Genomic DNA, 22,841 nt, shown 5'->3' on the forward strand with positions numbered 1-22,841 from the left:
ATTTATAAGAGTTTTTCCAAATTGTTATACAAACTGGCCCTCTGATCATACTAAATTCATTCTGCATTAGTTATACAAGTTTTTTCAATTTTCTTTGAAACTTTTCTATTTCTTATGAATAAAATAATATTCCAATATAATCATATCATAAATTGTTTAGACATTCTATAATAAGTAGATTCCGTCTTAAACCTTCTAGTTTTTTGCTACTATGGAAAGAGCAAGTATAAATTTTTTTCATATATGTAGGGCTTTTTTCTCTTTTTTGATATTTTTGTGATATAAACTTAGTAATGTTTCCATCAGGCATAATACCTAGATATATAGACTGTTAAGTGATTTTTAAAGAATAGTTCCAGTATGTTCAAAGGGCAATAAAACTGTGCATACTTTTTGATCCAATAGTGGCATTACCTGGTCTATATTCTAAAGAGATGATAAAAGAGGGAAAAGGATTCACATGTGGAAGAAATGTTTGTAATAGCCCTTTTTGTAGTGGCAAGGAACTGGAAACTGAATGGATGCCATTCAGTCGGGGAATGGTTGAATAAGTTATTGTATATTAATATAACGGAATATTATTCTAAAAGAAAAGATGAGCCAAGCCGATTTCAGAAAAGCCTGGAAAGAATTATTTAACTGATGCTAAGTGAACTGAGCAGTATCAAGAGAACATTGTATACAGTAACAAGAAAATTATGTGACGAGCAACTGTGATGGACTCAGCTCTTTTTCAACAATGAAATGATTCAAGGCAATTCCAATAGAATTGTGATGGAAAATGCCATCTGCATCAAGAGAGAAAACTATGGATCAAAGTATAGTATTTTGTGGTTGCTGTTGTTTGAATGATGTTTTCTTTTTTTTCTTTTTCAAGGTTTTTTTCTCTTTTGATCTGATTTTTCTCATGCAGTATAACAAATATGGAAATTTGTTTAGAACAATTGTATAAGTTTAACCTCTATCAGTTTGCTTGCTGCAGGGGGGATTGGGAGAAAAATGTAGAACTAAAGGTTTTGCAAAGGTGAATATTGAAAATTATCTTTGCATGTATTTGGAAAAATAAAATATTATTTAAAATAAAAAGATTACTCAAGAAAATGATTTTCAAAATGGCTGAACCAATTCACAGTTCTACCAACAATGTGTTACTATGCCTATTCTCCCATTTTCTTTAATCATCTAGGTAAATCTGATAGGTATGAGATATAATTTCAGAGTTACTTTCATTTGCATTTCCCTATTTACCAGTGCTTTGGAACATTTTCTCATGTGGTTGCCAATAGCCTAGATTTCTGCTGGCTCATATATTTTAATATATTTATGTCCATTTATGTTCAATAGATACATTTATCTATTGAAGACTGGCTCACATTCTTATATTTTTGAATCAGTTCTTTTTTTACTATATTTTTGAATCAGTTCTTTTTCTACAATGATTTTTTCTCAATTAACTCTTTCCATTCTAATTGTAACTGCATGATTTTATCTATGCAAAATCTATTCAATTTTATATAATCAAAATTGTCCATTTTAGCTTCTGATTATTATCATAATTTGGTTAGTAATGTTTTCAAAAGTTGTAGAGGATAATTTCTTCCTTGTTCCTATATTTTGCTTACAATGTCATCTTTTATGACAGTCATTCGTGTATTTGGCATTATCATGGCATATGGTGTGAGGTACTGGTCTATAAAGCAGTTATGCTGTGAAGACTACTTTTATCTTTCTCCCAGCAGTTTTGTCAAATAGTGAATTCTTATCTCAGTAACTGGAATACTGAGATACAGTAGCTGGGTTTATCAAACACTAGATTACTATATCTGTTTCCTGTGAATGTTATAAATCTCATCTGCTCCCCAATCAACCCTCTATTTTTAATTATTACCAGATGATTTTAATAGTTACTATTTACTACAAAATCCTAGTCACCCAGGATTGCTTTATCTCCTCTGTGTATTCTTTGATCCAGATAATAAGCATAGGCAAAGAGAAAGTTAAGAATATTAAGGGAAGTAATTTTTAAAAGAAGAAATACTCAGGAATCTAGCAATACTAAATCTCAAAGTGTACTACAAAATGTTTGATCCAGCTATTCTGGCATTCCTGTTTTTCTTTGCACATGACATTCTATCTCCTGACTCTAGGTCTTTTTATTGGCTACTCTTTTGGTGGAATATTCTTACTACTTACTTCACTGGGTTCTTTCAAGATTCAGTAAATAATATCTATCTTAAAACTTTTCCAGTAAGATTAAAGATATAATAAAGCTGATCATTATCAACACTATCATTTAATGTAGTGATAGAAATACCAACCATAATACTATATGAAAGAGACATTTAGATAATAAAGCATAAGAAAACTGCAAAGGTAAAAACTGGAAAGGCAAGAAGGAACCAGCATGTGAAGGGCTTTAAATATCAAAAAGGATTTGAAATTTAATCCTAGAGATAATAGAGCGCCACTATGATCTAGCCTGATTCACACATTCAGGAAATCGCTTTTGTCAAATAAAGAGGATGGATTGAAATTGGGCTGGGGGAGAAGAGAGAAGAGAAAGCAAAGAAACCAACTAGATAGCTATTTTGCAACAGTTCAAACCTGAGAAACTAAGACTCTTTAGGATGATGAAAGATGTGTGAAACATATACATATACATAGGGACACATACAGTAAATATTGTATATCAAGTTAGAAACAAGAAGACATAATAACAGATTGGATCTGAAGTAAGTAAAAGGAAAATATTAAGGATGATGCCAATGCTGCAAACCTGGGTGACTAGGAGGATAGATGACATCATCAACAGTATCAAGAAAGTTTGGAAGAGGAGAGGATTTAGGAGGAAGAGAATAAGTTCTCTTTTGGACTTGCTGAGTTTGGAATGTCTACGGGACAATAAGTTTGAGACATACGAAGGGCAATTGGAGACATGAAATTATAATTCAGGCCTGAATATACAAATCTGGGAATCATCTGCATAGATAACTGAACCCATGGAAGAAAATTAGATTACCAAGGGAGAAACTATTAATTGGAGAAGAAAATTCAGAATAAAGTCTTAGGGAATGAGATCAAGAGTGTATGAGATATTTTTGTCTTAGCAAGAAAAGTCATTTCTTCATGATGAGGCAGATATGAAGGAAAAGTTAATTGGGAAAAGGTATGTGAATGATTCAAGATGATAAGGAGGACAAAAAAAGGAAGATTCGATGTACACAAGTTTTGGTAAAGTATGAGGAAAAATTCCTCACCTAAAAGGGTGGGAGAAGTAGTGGGTACCATGGGAAGCTTGAGAAGGGATGAGAAGATTTTGAAAAGCTGCTGTGGTGCACAGAATGATACTTGGTTGGTTAGCTATTGTCCTTAATTTTGAAGAAGACCAAAATGGCATCACTATGCTAAGAGTCAAGTTAGTATGTCTAACTGTAGATGCTTAGATCAATAAGAGTTTGGAATAGTCTGCTACAGGTGGTACAATCCATTTGAAGATTTGAGGTGCATGCTCTAACTTTGTGCATCTTGTGAGTCTTCTGAACTAATTCAACTAATTCAATCCAATGCAAAGTCTTCTCTGAAAAGAGGGTGCCATGCTGGGTAGTCCTATGCCAGTGTCTCCCATTTCTAAAGTTCTTAAGAGACTCTGAGAGTGTTCTTGCAAAACTTTTTCTGGTCATCATGAGTGCTTGTTCTGTGTGAGTTTTCCACAAAATAGTCTTTTTGGCAGGCATACATTTGGCATTCAAACAATGTAGCCAGCCCAATGGAGTTGCATTCTCTGCAACAGAGTTGGAATGTTTGGCAGCTTAGTTAGAAAACGGACCTGCCAGGTGATCTTCAGACTCTTCCTAAGACAATTCAAATGGGAACAATTCAATTTCCTCGCATATGGCACTGGTATACAATCCAGGCTTCATAGGCATATAACAATTAGATCAGCACAACAGTTCTGTAGACCTTCAGTTTGGTAATCAGAATAATACATCTTCTCTCCTACATTTTCTTTCAGAACCTCCCAAACACTGAGCTAGTTCTGCTTTGTGTATCAACTTCATTGTTACTGTGTACATTCCTAAAAAGTATACTGCCAAGGTATGTGAACTTATTCAAAAGTATAGTTCATCCATCTCTAAGAAGGCATTGAATTTCATCTAAAGAATGGAATAATCAAGTGATTAAGAAGGTGTATTAAGTTATTGTTCTATAAGAAAGAATGAACAGGTTGATTTCAGAAAAGCCTGTAAAGATTTACATGAACTGAAGATGATTGAATTGAACAGAACAGGAGAACATTGTTTTCTTAATAGCTAAAATGTGTAATAATCAATTATGATAGAGTTAGTTCTTCTCAGCTACAATATTGTATACTATTACCCAAGACAATTCCAAGAGACTTTAAATAGAAAATGCCAAATTCATGCAGAGAAAAAACTATGGAGACCAAATGCAAATTGAAGCAAGCTATTTTCACCTTTTTTGTTTGTTTTTTTCTCTTTCTCTTTGATCCTTTTGCCCTGGTTCTTCTTTCCCAACATAACTAATGTAGAAATATATTTTAAATAATTGAACGTATATAACCTAAATTAGAATGGTTGGTGTCTTGGGGAGGGGAGAGTTTAGGGAAGGAGAGAGAAAATTGGGAATTCAATATCATATTAAAATGTATGTTGAAAACTTATTTTTACATCTAATTAGAAAAAATACTATTAAGTTTAAAAAAAAAAAGAAGGGATAGAAGTATTATCTTGTTTCAGTCAGTTAAGATTAGATAATATAAACTTATAATGGATCTAGTCAGGATGGTGGTGTGATTTTTCTGTATCTCCATATTACATAGGTCTTTAGCTTAATAATGAAGAGAAGAAGAAATCCTTTCTTCAAGAAGTAACAGTTTTTTTTCTCCATCATTATGAGATAAGGGTATATAAGGTTTTCTTAGAGATTTACTGAAATATTTTTAGTGAAGTCAAAATTCATTAATATGGGGAAAATACAGAATTTTTAAAACTTTAAAATAAGTTACCTACTCATTGACTTACTTAACAATACCTCACAAATTATCAATTCAAAAGCTGGCTAACTAACCACCAAATTTATATGAGTCTTTGTAAAACCAAAAGTTAATATTCTAAGAATGTTATGATTTTTGAACTACAACACAATTATAAAAACAATCCTGAATAAGAAATATAACTGATACAATGCTAAAATAGGTTCAGGAAATGAACTTTCATCACCTACACACAGGGATTTTCTAAAAAACTATTTAATTACTATTTCTTAAGTATAACAAAGAATGTAAGAATGAAAACTACATTTAAAATGAAAGAGCTTATAGCAAATTGGTGCATATGAACTCTGAGAAATAATCATATACACTACTACTTAGCAAGTAAGTATTGACTTACTTGCAGTTTTATGCAGATGACATTCCCAATTTCCATCTCCATGTTTCTGCAGTGACTAACCCTCAGTCTAGGACACATAATCCTTCTCTGCTTACATCAATCTCTAAGAATCCTGGATTTCCTTCAAGTGTCAACCCTAGTTTTACTTTCTACATAGTCTTCCTTTGTAGAAGGCTGAAACTCCAAAAAGGTATGCTTGAATCAGACAACCAAGCACTTAAGGCTAATTACCTAATCAATATGAGACAATGACTCTGTTAGCATATTTCGATAAATGGCTCTTCTCACCCCAGGTACTAGCTGAATGTTTGGTGTTAAGATAATCATAGGCAAGGATTAGAGGGCAGAGGGAGAGACAGAGGCACTTGGCTGCTGTACTAGGAGAAGAGAGGCTGGTGACTGGACTCCAGAATCCAGGATTTTGCTTGTCTGCCTCCTTCACTTCACCCCTTAAAGACCAAGGACTTTAAATTTATCCTGACTCTGGCTGACCCTAAGGCCCTTCCATCTCAACCCTCCATCTCAAAACTATACTGTATCTATTTGATGCATATGTGCTATATTATTCTATATATATACACATATAGTCTCCCGTCAGAATGTAAGTAGAGGATAAACTATTTCACTTTTGTCTCTCAGTTCTCAGAACTTAACCTAGTGTCTGAAACACAGCAAATATTTAATAAATGCTTATTGACTTAATTGAATATTTGAGCCTAAAAGAAACTAGCAATGATCTTTAAATTTAGTCATATGATTTTATATTTTACCTGGCATATTTCTCAGGAGCTTTGCATTGCACATATGTCCTTTCCGTATATCAGTGAGGATATATTCCATCCGTTTAGCTCGCCAAAGAAAGTTGAAAACCCTTAGATAATGACTCATGCACTCTCTAGTAAACACCTGAAAAGAACAACAAACAATCTTAAAGTATTGCCACATGTTTTATGTCTGAGCAGTTTTATAAGGAAAACTTATTAATATCTAATTTACTATAAGAGAAATAGCAGTACAACCACTATAATTATGAATAAAATGTATAATTTATACAAGTGTGAAGTTCTGAAAAGAGATGATCAAATATATTTTAAATTAAAAGATAATCATATTATTAAAAATCTTATTAGAACATAAACTTATTCTTCTAAAATATGGATATCCCAAAGATACTTTATATTTGGCTTTGAGGGTAGATATATTGCCACACTAAGGCATTCACTCACCATTAACCAGAACTTACCATTCTTATTTACAACATTCCATTTACACATCTTTATCTGGAATGTTCTTCATTTCACCTCTAGAAACTACCACCTCTCCCATCAAATTATCAGATCAAGTGCTAACTCCTATAAAAGGTCTTTCAAAATTTCCCCAATTGTTACTGTTTCCCTGTTCTCAACTACAAAATTACATATTTTGCTTTTACTTATAAGTATATATGGTATTTCCTTCAGTTAAATGTAAACTCTTTGGGAGAAAGGACTATTTTCTTATTTTTTGGATTTGTATCTCTAATACTTAATACAATTTGGTATATAAGAAGTGCTTTTTGAACCTTAAGTGGTGATCAATATTTCTGTAGTAAATAGATAAAAGTCAAGGAAGCAAGGTTTCTTTGTGGGAACACTAGATAAAAAGAGTTGGGAGATATGGCTTCTATTTCTATCATTGGGAGACCTTGAACAAATCCCTTCACCTCTCTAGATTGAAGATTCGTCACCTAAAAAAAGGCAGAAGTTGGATTAGATAATTTCTAAGGTACCAATTATCTCTAAAATTTTATTTATGAAGACAAACACATGAAACAATTGACAAGCTATAAGACATACTATGTAATTAAAATTGTGTGGCAATATTGTTAATGTTAAAAGAACTCAGAGAGAACAAGGACTAAAGGGGCTATACAAGGCTTCATGGGAAAGCCTAACTTTGAAAGTAAAAGAATGGGTAAAAAGATGTTTTAAATAAATTTTGCTGAAATCTTTTCTTTTTATATTCCCTACATTTGCCAATTTATCATTTGCCTTTCCCCTCACAGAGAGCAATCCCTTAAAACAAAAAAAGAAAAAATTTTAAGGGTAAAAAACAGTTCTGCCAAGTCAAACAACATATTTTAAAATTCTAACATATATAATGTTCCTAAACCCACAGTCAGCCTATGTCTGCAAAGGGATAGAGAGGCACTTCTATATCTCTTCTGGAAGTACCAAATTAGATCATCAAAAATTTTGCAGTATTCCATTCCAGATGAGTATAGTGCCAACAGTCAACTATAGATACCTTTTACTCATTTCCCACTGATCTGCCTATATCTCTAGAGAAGTCCAGAGGACTAAGAGTCATTCTACCCTACTCCTTATTTTATAGTATGCCATGATCAGTTAGGTTAGTCTTCAAAAAGCAAAAATGATCTGCTAACAGGACTACAGAAGCCTTTTCAGACACCAGAATAATTATGTTAGCCCAAGCTCTACCTACATGATAAGCTGAACATCTTTACTGATAAAAATAATATTTCTCTTTTAAATGTTTTTATTGCTCAAAGTTCTTCATTGGTAATGTGTAACAACTCACTTTACCCCACCATTCATTTCTTCATTGTCATTTGAGTAATCTGCAATTTCTTAAAGATTATAGGATTCAGATTTCAGAACCACAAAATACTAGACACCAGGTTTTTTTTTTTTTTTTTTAATTCTTTTGTTTGTTTAACAAATACAATTCATCTTGTTCTGTTTCTCCTACTAAATTCTAGGTCTCGGTCTTTGCCCATTTGCCGTGTCTAACTGTAGTGGAAACAATATCTTAACACTTTTTCCCCCATGCAACCAGCCCAAGTTAGGCTATTTTTTCTGTAAAAGAAAACAAAGGTATCCTAAGACATCATTAGTCCAGAGGGTAAATGTTCCACCTTTGACTCCCTTGACAAAGCTTCCTGGTTGGATCAGGCCATACTGATATCACCTCCTAATCATGAATAAGCAAGTGAACTTTACTGATGTAAAATTAAAGCTCTTCTGATTTGGAGGATGTCCCCAATACAGAACATCTAATGACCATACAAGTCACCACAATCTGTTGTACTGGCCAGACATGTTTCCAACAGAGACCAAGTTTTGGAATATCTCTTTTGAATCAAGATCCAGTTCACATTCTGCTACAAAAATATAAGTCGCTGCTGAAAGGAATGTGAGGATTACATCTTGTATATTCACTTAAAATACTCAACAAACATATGCTCAATTAAATTTGTAACTGTTGTATTACTGTTACACAATTTAACCTTTCTTTATTGATTCAAAATCTTGTGATACTTGAGGATCATTATTAAAAATACTAATCTTCACTGAACCAATATTGATGCAGCAGACAGGTGTGAATGTGTACTGAAGATAACATGTTTCATATATTTTTCATTTTTTCCTCTTTTAAACCACTTCTTGATATGTTTTTCTTGTTCTTTGACTATTTTCCAAAAAATGGAATGCAGAAAAAATTCTAGTTTTCATCAAGTATTCAAGGAGTTTCTCTAAAGTGTTAAATGAACAACAATATATGCCTTTGCACTGCTATTCAGTCCTGTAACATTATGAAATAATTTAGAGATCACACATATAGATAATGTTCAGTGATTTAAAAGATTTTCTCCACAGGATACCTATTTCTCTAAGCACTTAAACTTCTGTGAAGCATTCATCTAATTTAATATGGTATCCTTTACACTATGCAAAAATATCTAATGTACACCATCTAACATGAGTAGTTGTAATTACATTTCTTTTATGTTAAATCTTAGATTACTTTCTAAGCTTTATAGGAAAACCTAATCTCTGCTTGATTTTACCCAGTAAAATAAAAAAATGCATAGTAAAAATATTCATATTTTGTATAGAAAATAGAAAGAAAAAGTCATGTTATTGGGAATGAAGCACTTAACAAAATGTACTTTAGTAGGCTATTTAAGAAAAATAACTAAATGTTTATAAGCATGTTAATAAAGTTAAATTTAAGAATAAATCATGTAATTTTAATTATAACTTAAGACAGGTTAACAGTACTGGTTTAGGAAATTAAAGTCAGAAAAAATTCACTAACAGTTAATACTTCACAGAATTAATATACCAGTAGCACAGAAGCTATTTACATGATTTATCATACTAAAAGAACTGACATGGCTACAGCAATTCTGATAATTTCATATTGTATTTAGCAATGTAAATTTTGAAAGTATAAAAAATCAGTATGATTCAGAGCATTAGGATTAGTACTTTTCTAAGATTTCTAGGTGAGCAGTCAGATGTGCAAACAATAATTTAGTTTTAATTATACTGTAATATAAAGTTCTGCCAAGTAAAGATATCAAATAGATGTTTTTTGGATCTATTGGTTATAAATTCAAAAAGACACTAATCAATAACAATATGTTAACATCTCTTCAAAAAATAATCATGTTAAGAACAGCTATTTCTTCCCTTTATCTATGAGAAGACAACTATGCTGGTCAAACTTTTATTCTTTGATAAGTGTTAAAAGAAATAGTACATTTCTTTATATATAGTAAAAAGCACTTTGAACAATAGTATAGCTATTTTCTCATCAGTTCAAATGAATACTACATATCAAATTTTATTTAAGTAGTACAAATACGATTCCCCTGAAATACATTTTATAGTTCCTTGCAAATTATCCCAAATTAGTTGCTAGTCTAGGAATAATGGAATAAAATGAACAATCCATTTATTAAGTACTTGCTGAAATCTACAAGAGAACAAATGATTTATTTTTTAAAAGAATGTTTTTAATAATGGGGCATTTTAGCATTCATTAATAATTTAAAGAAATTGAAGTTTTGGCTTAAGTGTTCATTCAATGGGTATATTCCAGACGCCAAGTGATAGCTTTAATCAGAAATTCTTTGAGTAGAAAGGTCATTTAAAAATAACAAAATATTTAGCAATCTAAGCAACTATGAATCCTACACAAATACACAAAATGATCTTACAGTTGCAATTGGTCCATCAACATGATAGTCCAAGCTAAACACATCCCATCCAGTGTCACCTGGAGATACCTAGAATGAAAAAAAAAAAAAAAATACTGCTAAAAATCTTACTTAAGGGAAAAGTTGGAACAGAAGTGAGTACAAGAGACAAAGTTGTAAAAACTACCCATGCATATGTTCAATAAAAAGTTATAATAAAATGTTTAAAAAAAAAAATCTTACTCCCTAAGGAGAACACAAAACAAAATAAGGTGTTAACTGTGAAAATTGACACAATGTAGGCATCAGTAGATAAGTTTCTTGAAAATAATTTTTAATTCATTTTCATGTTTTTATTAACAAAAAAATCATTAAGATATGCTTTATATGATTTAAAAAACATTTTAAATAAAAGGAAAAAAGCAGTTATGTTGATTTCTTATTACAAATGGACAATTAAAAGTTTCATTCTGATAGTTATAATGCCTCTGAAAAATCTAATCTACCACTACACATCAATTTGATGATAAATTATATTCATAATTCTATAATTTGATCCCTGCCCATCCACCAAACATCTTAAATACTAGTAAAATTATTACATGTACAAAAGTCTTAATTTTATTTTAGAACAAAATTCATTACAATAATCTTTTAATAACCGGCATATATCATTTAAAATTAGGGACAAGGTTAAAATACCTCCAGAAGTCTAACATCCAATCGTTTAAGGATTTCAGGACTGTCAAACTGTGCATTAGTTGCCCTGACAGCAGTTTCAAGAATTCCTGTCAAGTTATGCTGATACAAAGTGGTAGCTGGACGGACAAGCTCTGGTCTGACAGATAAAAAGACACATTTAAAGAAATAATTAGGTACCTAAAAAGTATTTTGATAACTAAAGCATCACAACACAGGTTAAATATACCTAGTTTTAAGATAGGATATCTCCAATTATTTCAAACATTATCACCAAAATCTACTCCCAATTCTTGGCATACCTCAAAACACATTTAATTTTAATTCCCTTTAAACATTCAAATAATCACAAACCTCAAAAGGCTGTAAATTGCTCCATTATAAGATGTCTACATCTTCAAATGCTTACTCATCATATATACTTCCAAATAAGTGAGATGACATTTTTACTTGGTAGAATTTATTTGTTCAATAAGGATTTATTACACACTTAGTAATTGTTTGGCACAGATTTTAAAATTTAAGAATAAGTCTTTCATCGTCACTTATAACATATCTCTTCCATTTCATAAGGGATACAGGATTTGGCCAACTGATTGGGTTCCTGACATATATACTTACACTCACATATGGGTGTAAGTATATATGGCATGCACACACAGAACTAGGTGGCACAGTAGACAGATTACTGAGCCCTGGAGTCAGGGATACTTGAATTCAAATCTGCTTTAATACTAGATGTGTTACACTGAGCAAGTCACTTTACCTCTCTTTGTCACAGTTTCCTCATCTGTAAAATGGCAATAATAATAGCATTTACCTAACAGAATAATTGTGAGGATCAAATGAAATACTAATTGTAAAGTATTTACCACAGTACCTGGTAAGTGCTATATAAATATTTGTAATAATCATTATCACTGTTGTTATTATTATTATTATTGACGTTAGAATGGCCTTTGTAACCACAAAGCCATTTCTTTTAATACTAGTTTTTAAAAGCTTTAATAAATATCAATTTAAGGAGTCTATGCATCTCATATTTCCAAATTCATGCAAAACAAAATTTTATGATAATCAAGTTTTGTTTCACTCTCTGAAGAACTCCCCCCCCCCCCACTACATGGTTCAAAAAAGCAAAATGACCTATATCTAGTACCTTATACATCACAGCTATTTTCAGAAATGGTACTATGGTCAATATAATCATTATCAAGTAATAAAAAAGCAGGTGGGCTTTTTGCCTTTTTTTTTTTTTTTTTTTTTAATGGAGGCAACTCAGAGAAAGGAACTCTTTCCATTGGGTTTAAAAATGCTGCCAAATGCACCTGGCAATGCTAGGTATAGTTATAGCTTACAAGACTCATAATGATCATTCTTTTTCACATTTAACTCTGCCTTCTGATAGCAAGAGAGGCTGCAATACCTGTCATGAGTATCTTAATTACTACAGAGTTAAAACAAGAAGCAATCTGATATCTTGTTGCCTCCAAGTAAAGCACACGCAAAAAGTTAAGTGATTTTTAATCCAGTTACATTCCATTCTATGAGATCTACCCCCACAGTTTGGGTTGTTTCTGGAACCATGAAAAACTCCAGTACTGAGCCAGTTAGACAGAATAACTTCCAGATTAAGAACATTATCTTGGAACCAAAGTTATCAAGTAGAATGTCACTATTCTACAAAAAGTTTTTGCTTAAGATTAAACTACCAATACAAACAAAAAACCAGAAATGTAATTTTTAAAATTTACTTAAGTTTCTTTTTCTGGTGTCCTTTGTTATGAATTAAAGAGAAAAGTTAATTCTATATCCATTTATGTCACAACTCTCTAATTTTGTATAGTGTTCTTTGTGTACATGCTGCTTGCCTGAATAGAATGTAAACTTAATAGCAAAAGCTGTTTCATTTTTGTCTCTGCATCCCTAGTACCTCATTTAGTGCCTGAAACACAGTAGGTACTCCATAAATGACTATTGACTTGGATACTCCCAGCATATATGTCTTCATCCCAAAGATTTTATTTTGACAACTATTAATGAGAATAACAAGATTTCTTTTAAATATCTTGAAATTCTATTTTTGTCTTATGAATTTGGTTTTAAAATGTATTTTGCATAAAAGCAAATCATAGAGTTTTCTTCTTAATTATACTTAAAATCACATGAGTTACACTAAAGAGTTCTTTTTTACTATACATACTATTTCTACCACATGTTTAGAACTACAAGAAATATGTATTTGTATTTTTCTTACTTAAGCAAGTCCATTAAGTGCCTTATAAAATCTCCTTGACCAAGAAGTAAATATCGCCGCATAGCCTGCATGTGCTCCAATAAACTGTATTTTTTATTAAGAACATCCAATAAATATTTGCTGGTCTCAAAATAAGCTGCATCAATTTTTCCTTGAAATGCATTTTCCAAATCTGTGAATAAGTCTGCAGCTGCAACAGAAAAACATATATGTATACTTTATTTGCATGTAAACCAAGATAACTAAAAAGGCATATAGATATATACATTAGTCAATATTGAACATTTCTGAAAATCCTACTCTTCCAATCTAAAATGCTACACAATATATGGAATTATAACCATCATTACCAAACAGAATTACTGATAACTTTCAAAAGCTCTAACACCTAATTGAATTTATAGCACATCCAGGTTTTTACACAATTAACAGAAAAACAAGATGATCAGTACGTGATAAGCAGTATGTACCAATGGTACTTGCAGATACTGCAGTCTAAATAATGTCTCCTAAAAATAAGCATATAATAAGGTATTCTCACCTATATGTCAATCCAATGGAAATGAACCTCACAAGAACTGCATTATAAATTCCAGCTATTATAAGGCAAGCGTTACTCCCAAATTCTACCACTACAGCTTCTGCAAACTAAAAGGAAACTATATAAGAGACGTCTTTGGGGAATTAATTTAAATAAATTTGGAAATATTGGGAAAATTCATAGTTACTTAAAAAATATTTTCTTTGTTCTTCATAGTAATAGATCCACACACATTTGTCTTTTATATTTTAAGGTAATCTGAATCTTTTCCTTGATTTTTTTTTCATTTTTAAATAATGAAAATATAAAAAAAGAAAAAAAAGAAACTTTGTCTAATTATTAAGAATAGCTAAATTCAAAAGTTAGTGGGGAGGAGGGTGTTTCTTGAAGGTGATAAAAACCAGTAATAATCAAATAGCATCAATGATACTAATGTTTGGTTACATTTAATAAATATTCAATTCAATAGAAATTTATTAAATAACTACTATGAAATACTATGCTATATGTTGGGGATATGAAGATGTAAGATGTGGCCATACCTTTGTGGAACAAATAATTCAATAAAAAGGATGAAATTTTACATAAATAGTTATGACACAAGGCAGAAGGCAGGAAGTACAAAGGAAAGGCACAAGCAAAAGGAGCTGATAAAGTTTTCTTAGAAAAGCTGGCTGGTGGGGCAGGTAGGTGGCGCAATAAATAGAACACCAGGCCTAAAGTCAGGAGGACCTAAGTTCAAATCTGGTCTCAGACACTTAATACTTCTTAGCTGTGTGAAAAAATGGTGGTACCTAAATTTCAACAAATGGAAATAAGTGGTTAAAGGATGGAAAATAGGCAATTTCATTTGGGAGGAACGGCATGAACAAAAGCAGAAAGGCAGGAGAAGTCAGGTAAAGACCAGTAAACAGTTCAATTTAATTGAAACACTGAATATAATCAGAGGAATTTATTTAATTGGAAAGAAGATAACTAATTGGCTGCAAAAGCTTGGAGAAATCCATAACATGTCACTATATGAAGCTTAGTTAGCAAACAATGGATGAATACTGAGGCTACTTAGTAGAAGAAATCATCATCAGATAACTAACTGGAAGATTAATAAATCTATCAGCAAGTATTTAGGAAGTCCATCTTTTGTGCCAGGCATTATGCTAGACAATGGAGATACAAGTATAAAGAATGAAACAACCTCTACTCAAAAGGAGTTTACAGTCTAATGGAGAGACAACTATATATAGAAATACATATAGCATAAAATGACAAAATACAAACATATACATAGTAATTAAATACAAGGCAGTTTGAAAAGGACACTAGCAATTGAGAGGATCAGGAAAGGCTTCATGCAGAAGTTGGTGTTTGAATTGTTTTGGAGGAAGAGAAAAAACTATGATACAAGAGATAAAGAAATAGCACAAAGAAAAGTTATGAAAAGGCATGGAACATGATCACTACAAAATACATAGGGATGTATTACTGAGTACTAAGCATGAAAAATGAAGGTGGCAAACTTAAATCAGAGTGTGGAAAGAAAAAATACTGTTCAAAGACACTGTACAGGTTAGGACTAGGTTTGTTAGGTTTTAAAAGCTAAAAAGAGGTGCTTATATTTCATCCTAGATTGAATAGAAAGTCAATGGATTTGATTCATTAGAGGAGTCACAAAAGTGGAGTCACAAAAGTTGATCTGGGCTCATAGAAAATTACTTTGGCAGCAGTGTCTAGGTTGTACTGGAACAGTGAGAATCTTAAGGCAAAGAGACTAATTAGAAAACTTGGAATTATCTGGGTAAAAAGTAATGATTAAGATTAGATGAGCACACATAGAAATAATTATTTAAATTTATTTCCTTTTTGTTAAGAGGTGAGAAAACAAGGTGTAATTGAAAAGACTCGATAGTAAAACTAAGGAATCCTAGATTCTAATGCCAGTTCTGCCACTAGTCTCAATTATGACACTCATTTAACTTCTCTATTTCCTGCAGTGAATCAGATTTCTCAGATTCCTTCCAAGTGAAGATATCACTGGCAAGATGTATAATGAGAAAAAAGAAAAGAGGGTCAAGATCAGAACATAGGGAACAATTAGAGAACATGATATGGATAATGACCCTGAAAAACAGAGTGAGAAATGAGCAGACAAGTAGAACTAAAAGAAAATGTCATAAAAAATCCAAGGAGGAGACAGTATCTAAAAGGAGAAGTAGCCAAATGTCAAAAGCTATTCAGTTCATGAAGGATAAGAATTTTACTTGGAGATTAGTTAAGATATACCTTCATTATTATAATATGAAAAGAAACTTATAAATTATCTCAAATAGGATCAACTTTTTTTTAATGTGTAAACATAAATTTGTATAAGTATAAATAAGTAAAAATATGGAGTCATAAGATGTTATAAAAAGTTATGAAATCTGAATCATCATACCATCTTTTGGGGATTCAGTGGATTTTGTTACAGCTATCATCTTTGCAGTTGGTGTTTGATCATGACAAACTTGATGCAAGAAATTAATAGATTTTCCTATCAGAAGAACCTAAACAAAGACAAAAAATACTATGGTTAATTTCACAGAAATTATAATAATTCCCCAAATTGTACCATACCCACACATGATATTACAAAATCTTAGTAGTTTTAGTTAAAGCTGCATCAAGACATTACAAACACACACACACACACACACACACACACACACACACACACACACACACACAGGATATTTAGAGTTCATGCATAATATAAAGATTTAAGTAACAACCAAGGCCAAAGCAGGACTTGAACTCAAATCTTCCTGACTCCAAAACCAACTATCATTATGTCATACTATCTTTTCTTCATAAATATTTGTGATTTTAAAAAACTGATATATTTATAGTGTCAAAAACCACCCCTCCCACAGGTGGTTTACAACTCATAATATAATTCAACAAAACAAAATATCCAGAAAACAAAACTAGTTTTTTTCCTTTACATATTGCAATCTATTTATTACTCCCCCCCAAAAAAATCAATACAAAAAGCAATAAAGCATTATGCTAAATCATTAAATAATACAAAGGCTCTTTTGCCCATACCTTTCTGGACTGATCCATTGTAATAAAAGAAGGAATCATAGATTTCCTTAAAGTATACTTGTCATGCCACAGCCGATCAGTTTTAACTGTAGGATCTGAAGCTACAAAAAACTGAAAGGAAAAACAGATATCATCTTAAATATTATGAAATATTGTTATTATAGTTAGCTATGATTTCTAGATAGTTTAAAGTTTATCTTTAAGTAACAATACTTACTTTTAGCAATGTTAAAAGATTTTGCATAGAAATCTTCCTAAAACAGATTACACATTTACTCACATTCCTAAAATAAACATTTCTCCACATAACTGAGCTTTTACTTCATTCTGGATTAGCATTATGATTTATTTTTTTCAAAACTTTGAGATGTACATGTTTTCTTCCTGCTCTCCCCAAGGTGTCTCTACTTTAATTTTACTAACTTCATCCTATTGTCAGTAATCAGCCCTCACCAAAGCATGATGACTGTAACAAGCCTTTATATTTCCAATATGTTGATTCTAATCCTTGGTAGACTTTGTTTGAAGATAAGCACACTTATAATTAGTGTGTAACAAAAGTAAGACTGTGTTAGAACTTACAAATAAAGTCCCTGAGCACTACCCTGGACTTCATAGTCACAGGTTTATCTCACATTCTTCCCTCTTTCATATTTCATATACCAATGAATGAGAATAGTTGTGATTATCAGAACTAATTCCATTCTACACTAATAATCAGTCATTAAACAAAATTCTCAATATTTTTATATTTTGTAATGAAATTTGAATGACTTTGACATATGTACAGAAAACATCATGTTGGAGGAATCTAAGGTAAGGAGTTTGCCCTATCGATTTAAATATATTTTATAGTCAACAATAAGAACAGTGAATCTAGTACTCTCTACAACTTTCAGTCAATTCTATAAATGTAAAGAAAAGATGATACAAACTAAGTAGTATAGTGGATATAATCCTAGACCCAGAATCAGAAAGACTTATCTCCGGGAATCCAAATCTGGCCTCAGGCATTTACTTAGTAGTTGTGGGACTCCTAACCTTAACACAGTCTTAGTTTTCTTATCTATGAAATGAGCAGAAAAAGAAAATAGCAAACCACTTATACTGCCAAGAAAACCTTAAATGAGGTCACGAAGAATCAGATACAAATGAAATGAAGAACTGTATAAAATAGTTCATAAAAGACTGTATACTTTTCCTTCCTGATGATTTCACCAAGGATGCCCAAAAACTTTCAATAGAGTATTCTCCTGAAAGCTTTATACAGATTAAAAATAACAAAAAGAAAAAAAGAAAAAAACCTTAGTCCATATAATTGTAATCTTGATGTTTTTATGACCATAATTTTTGGTAATAAAATTTTCAATTTTTTCCTATGAGTCCCGTCTTATATCCATCTTACGAACTGATCAATACCTTTATAATTGTATCATTTAGCCTTTGGACATTTTTAGGTGTTTACTACATCAGGCACTATTCTAAACATAGAGGATATAAATTAAAGCAAAATCAAGGCGCTTTAAGATAAAGATATCACATAAAAAGATGATGCTGGTGGAGTCGGGGAATGGAAAGTGCTCAAGAGTAAGGATATAATGGAAAAGTCTAGGTTGCAGCTTGATGAAAAGCATAGATAGCTAGACTGATCATTCTCCTTATAAGAAGGCTCTGAACAGGCCTATCTATCAAAGAGAGGAACAAGAGGAGCTGAAGATACTTGTGATGTGTGAATCCCAGGGCTGAAGTAGTAATGTAGGAGGAAGCATTTTGTAAGCGTAACGGATGAATGTGGACTGCAGCCCAATGAGAAAGGAAGAGATGGTCTTGTCTAAATGTCTCCTAAATGGAGGTTGTCACCCTCAAAATAAATCTATTTTATGAATATTTAGCTTCGCCCAGATGCTGTTCCATCTTTCCTGGTCTTCATCTGCTTTTGGTCCTTCCAACTTCATCCTTAAATATTCTTGAGATAGATTCACTTAGCTGTATATCTTATCAGGTTTTCTATGAGTTGCTTTTACTTTTTATAAAGTTTCCAGTTGTCTTTGCATGCATGATAAAACCAATTTCCTTAACTCCTTTATTAGTTACTCCAAGGATAACCTGTACATGTCCTTCCACTGTGTTTCAATTCCCTTTTGTCTTGTGGTTTTCTAAAGAAAGAATGTCCAGCATATCTACTATTAGTGACTGGACACAAGACTGTCAAAGTGTCAACAGCTAAATTAATGTTTGCAGATTACCTAAAAATACTAGGTTTCTTGACACTTGATGCCATTACTATAGTAAAACTGATAAGACAGAGAATCATTGTGTATTTTTGTATCAATGACCAAATAATTAATCAACAAGTAGCCAGTCTATTGGTGATTCACTACTCCATAAAACTAGGTGGGCCCCAGGAAAGTAATCCTTTGTCAATGCTGATTTCTCAGATGAGGCAAATGAGACTCTCAGGAAAACTTGACTTGTTCAATCACATAGCTATTAAGTGGCAGACTGGGGACCTCGATCTAAGATTCCTAATTTCAGAGCTATTTCTACTACTAAAGTATATGCTCAATATATATTTACTGAATAGAATTTGTGTCATTTATTTTCATTGCTCAAAGGCTTTGCTTAATTTCTAGTTTCTGATTACATTTTACATGATATTCATTGTAATGTATTTCAGATATAGGTATGTGCAAACTACAACATCCATAACATGAAATCTCTTATTTTTAATAGTGTCTATCATATAGATTTTGATAGGGCTGCTAGTTAATACAGTGAAGAGTGTGCTGGGTCTGAAGCCAGGAGGACTCATCTTCCTGGATTAAAATCTGGCCTCTGACACTTAGTAGCTGCCTGATCCTAGCACTTAATTAATTAATTAACTAATCGAGTCACTTAAACCTGTTTGCCTCAATTTCATTACCTATAAAATGAGTTGAAGAAAGAAAGGGGAAATCAGTCCGCTACCTTCTCAAGAAAATCTAAAATAGGGTCATGAAGTATAAAATTCTTCTTGGTTCAATTTCTTTGAGGTCTCTGGGAGCAGCCTTCCTTTCAGTCCAAGTAATCACCACATGAGTGTAGTTTATTATTTCTTTCAAAGTCTTTTCTCCTTCCTGGGGCCTGGTTAGCTTTCTTAGAGGCCTCTCTTTCTTCTTGGTTCTGAGAGCTTGAGCTCCTGCCCACCAGTCCTTTGTCTTCTCTGCTTCTGCCAGCTTTTTGAGGTCCTCCTGAATGTGTCCTGGTTTCTGTGGGGGAGGCAGAAGAACCACCACCACGGTCTTTGTCTTCCAGTTCTGATTCTAATCCACTTTCTACTTACTATGTACAATACTAAATTTCCAATCTTCAAACCTTTGCACAATCTATTCACCTTGCCTAGAATAATCTCCTTCTTTACCTTTTCCTTTCAAAATCCCTAAATCTATTCGATTCAAGTTCCATCTTCTACTTATTACTTCCAAAAAATGCCTCCCACAGTAGCACTTACTAGATATTTGATAAATGCTTATAAAATTGGAAACAATGTAAGTCATAAGTGAGTCTGAATTAATATTTGTGTCTATATTTATTTCAATTAAAAAATAGGAATCTGGCTAACTCCTAAGCATACAATACTTATCTAGTCACTCCACTATCATTTGTATTTTATTATTTTTCATTTTTACTCTATTCTTGCTATTAAAAAAAAGTAAAAAAGTGAGAGGTAATATAAATTAGAGGAATCATAGTAAGAAATATCATGATCCAATTACTAGAAATAAGCAAATCTAGTGCAAAAAAAGGGTTTCTCCATGGGATACATCTAAATTCAATTAAAGGAATTTTAGGAATCAAATTCAACTACAGAGAATTCTACATCTTAACACACAATACAAAAAACAGAAAAGAGGTCAGAAAATTAAAATTATGCTAAATTTTAAAGTACCAAATGAGTCATCTGACATTCACCATTCTATTTTGCCTACCTAGTCAAATTTTACTAAACCTGAAGTGATCAGGGCTATAGTTTTCCTATATTTGGCAAATATGATTCATGTACATAAATATTCTTATTCATATTCATATATAATTTCTAACTTTAGTAGCAGATCAACTTCTATTTGATAAAATGAACAGGCTTAGAAGTGACTTTTAAAGTGAATGATAAGGGGGCAGCTAGCTGGCGCAGTGGATAGAGCACCAGCCTTGAATTCAGGAGGACCGGACTTCAAATCTGGTCTCAGACACTTAACACTTCCTAGCTGTGTGACCTTGGGCAAGTCACTTAACCCCAGCCTCAGGAAAAAAAATAAAAATTTAAAAAAAAATAAAATAAAGTGAATGATAACTATCAGTTTGAGTATCAACAATTATATTTGTTTTTTAACCTTCTTTTAAATATCTTTAAACTTAACTGAAAATGTTATTCTACAAAACAATTCTTTAGTTATATTGTCTATTTAAGTATTTCAATATTTGTGTTCTAATCTGCTCAGTGACAATGACTTTCTTTCTTTAGATTGTACTTTAATCTTCTTACAAATTAGGGTATTAAGATTAGTCATTTTTAAACTAGTAGTTTTTTAGCTAACAGGGTCTTTATCAGCTTATTACTAGAGAGGTGAAAAAAAATCAACAAAATACATTTGAATAAGACCCTTTCTGAGAAGCATTTGGCTCTCTTCCATATTTTGGTGTAGGACAAACCCAAGCCTAAGTGCTCCAAACTAGAAAGGGATGTCAAGAATCTGGAATAACCTGGGTGACAGGCCCAAGGGCATTTTTGACATAATTACAGTCTGCCACAGTCCCAAAGTCAGTCAATTTTAAAATGTACATATAACAAAAAACCTATTCCTTCAGCCCTATTAACCTGGTCTAGCTCTTCTAAGGGAAGTCTCTAAACAATGAATTAGGATGATAACTTTTCTAAAGCCTATAGTTCAAATACATAATACTTTTCAGGAAACAGGAAAGGGGTTTTCCCTAGCCTTTAGCAAGTTAATTTTCAAGATTATGGAGATGGCATATTTTTTAGGATAAAGAACCTGGCCCCAAGGGTTATATGCACTTAGTATGGGCATATGAAGACAAAGACCAATTAAAATTTCAGCAAGATAAGGGATGATTTTGACAAGAGTCCAGAAACAGATTTATCAACAGTAACATTTTATCCATACATTTTCATATAGTAGTTTTGGTTTTACTCATAATGACAAGCAACCACATAAGAATAAATAAATATTTTAAATATTTTCAAAGATTGACTTGCCATATCTTGCCCTTTCTGTACTGAGGTTGACTTCATTTTTACCATCCCATCCGGTAGCTTACTGCCCCCTCCCATATACATTTATCTATTACACTGAAGCAAAGGGAGATTCTCACTTTTGTATTTGTATCACCAACCTTTAACACTAGGTTTGACACACAGTAAGTGCTTAATAGTATTTAGTGGAATAAAGAGTATTTTCTAAAATTTTCCTTTATAATAGTTATATGGGTTCAGATTATGCTAATGAGATCAGGATCTTGTGTTTGATCCTTTTATTAACTAAAGAACTGATATGCACAATATTTGCTTTAAATGTTTTTATAAAGAAATTAACAAAGCAAATCACTTAAAGCCAAAATCCCTAATCTTCGAAGGTAATTAATATGTTTATCAAAACAATTATTAATTTATTGACAATGCCAAAAACTTAGATAACAGAAAAATTTTAAAGCAGACTTACTTGGTTTACATTAACTCTTTAATTCTGAATATATAACTAAAGACCATTTTGAACGATATAAGCATTTGCATTGAGGCTATCATTGCTTTGTAGATTACATTATGCTCTATAAAAATAAAAAATAAAAAAAACCTTTAGCCCAGCA

The 22,841-nt window shown here is 31.9% G+C and overlaps 1 protein-coding gene across 1 annotated transcript in view; it reads right to left on the minus strand.

Annotated features, from left to right (window-relative positions):
* TUBGCP3 (tubulin gamma complex component 3) overlaps nucleotides 1-22,841 on the minus strand; it is a 148,258-nt gene that overhangs the window by 43,500 nt on the left and 81,917 nt on the right. The window contains exons 12-17 of the mRNA XM_074299558.1: nucleotides 16,980-17,090; nucleotides 16,330-16,438; nucleotides 13,355-13,544; nucleotides 11,101-11,236; nucleotides 10,420-10,488; nucleotides 6,182-6,317 (exon numbers count right to left, since the gene is read on the minus strand). Coding sequence (XP_074155659.1) covers nucleotides 6,182-6,317; nucleotides 10,420-10,488; nucleotides 11,101-11,236; nucleotides 13,355-13,544; nucleotides 16,330-16,438; nucleotides 16,980-17,090 — 751 coding nt within the window. The remainder of the gene's footprint in view (nucleotides 1-6,181; nucleotides 6,318-10,419; nucleotides 10,489-11,100; nucleotides 11,237-13,354; nucleotides 13,545-16,329; nucleotides 16,439-16,979; nucleotides 17,091-22,841) is intronic.

Source organism: Sminthopsis crassicaudata, chromosome 3 (assembly GCF_048593235.1).
Source record: "Sminthopsis crassicaudata isolate SCR6 chromosome 3, ASM4859323v1, whole genome shotgun sequence".
Taxonomy (NCBI): Eukaryota; Metazoa; Chordata; class Mammalia; order Dasyuromorphia; family Dasyuridae; genus Sminthopsis; species Sminthopsis crassicaudata.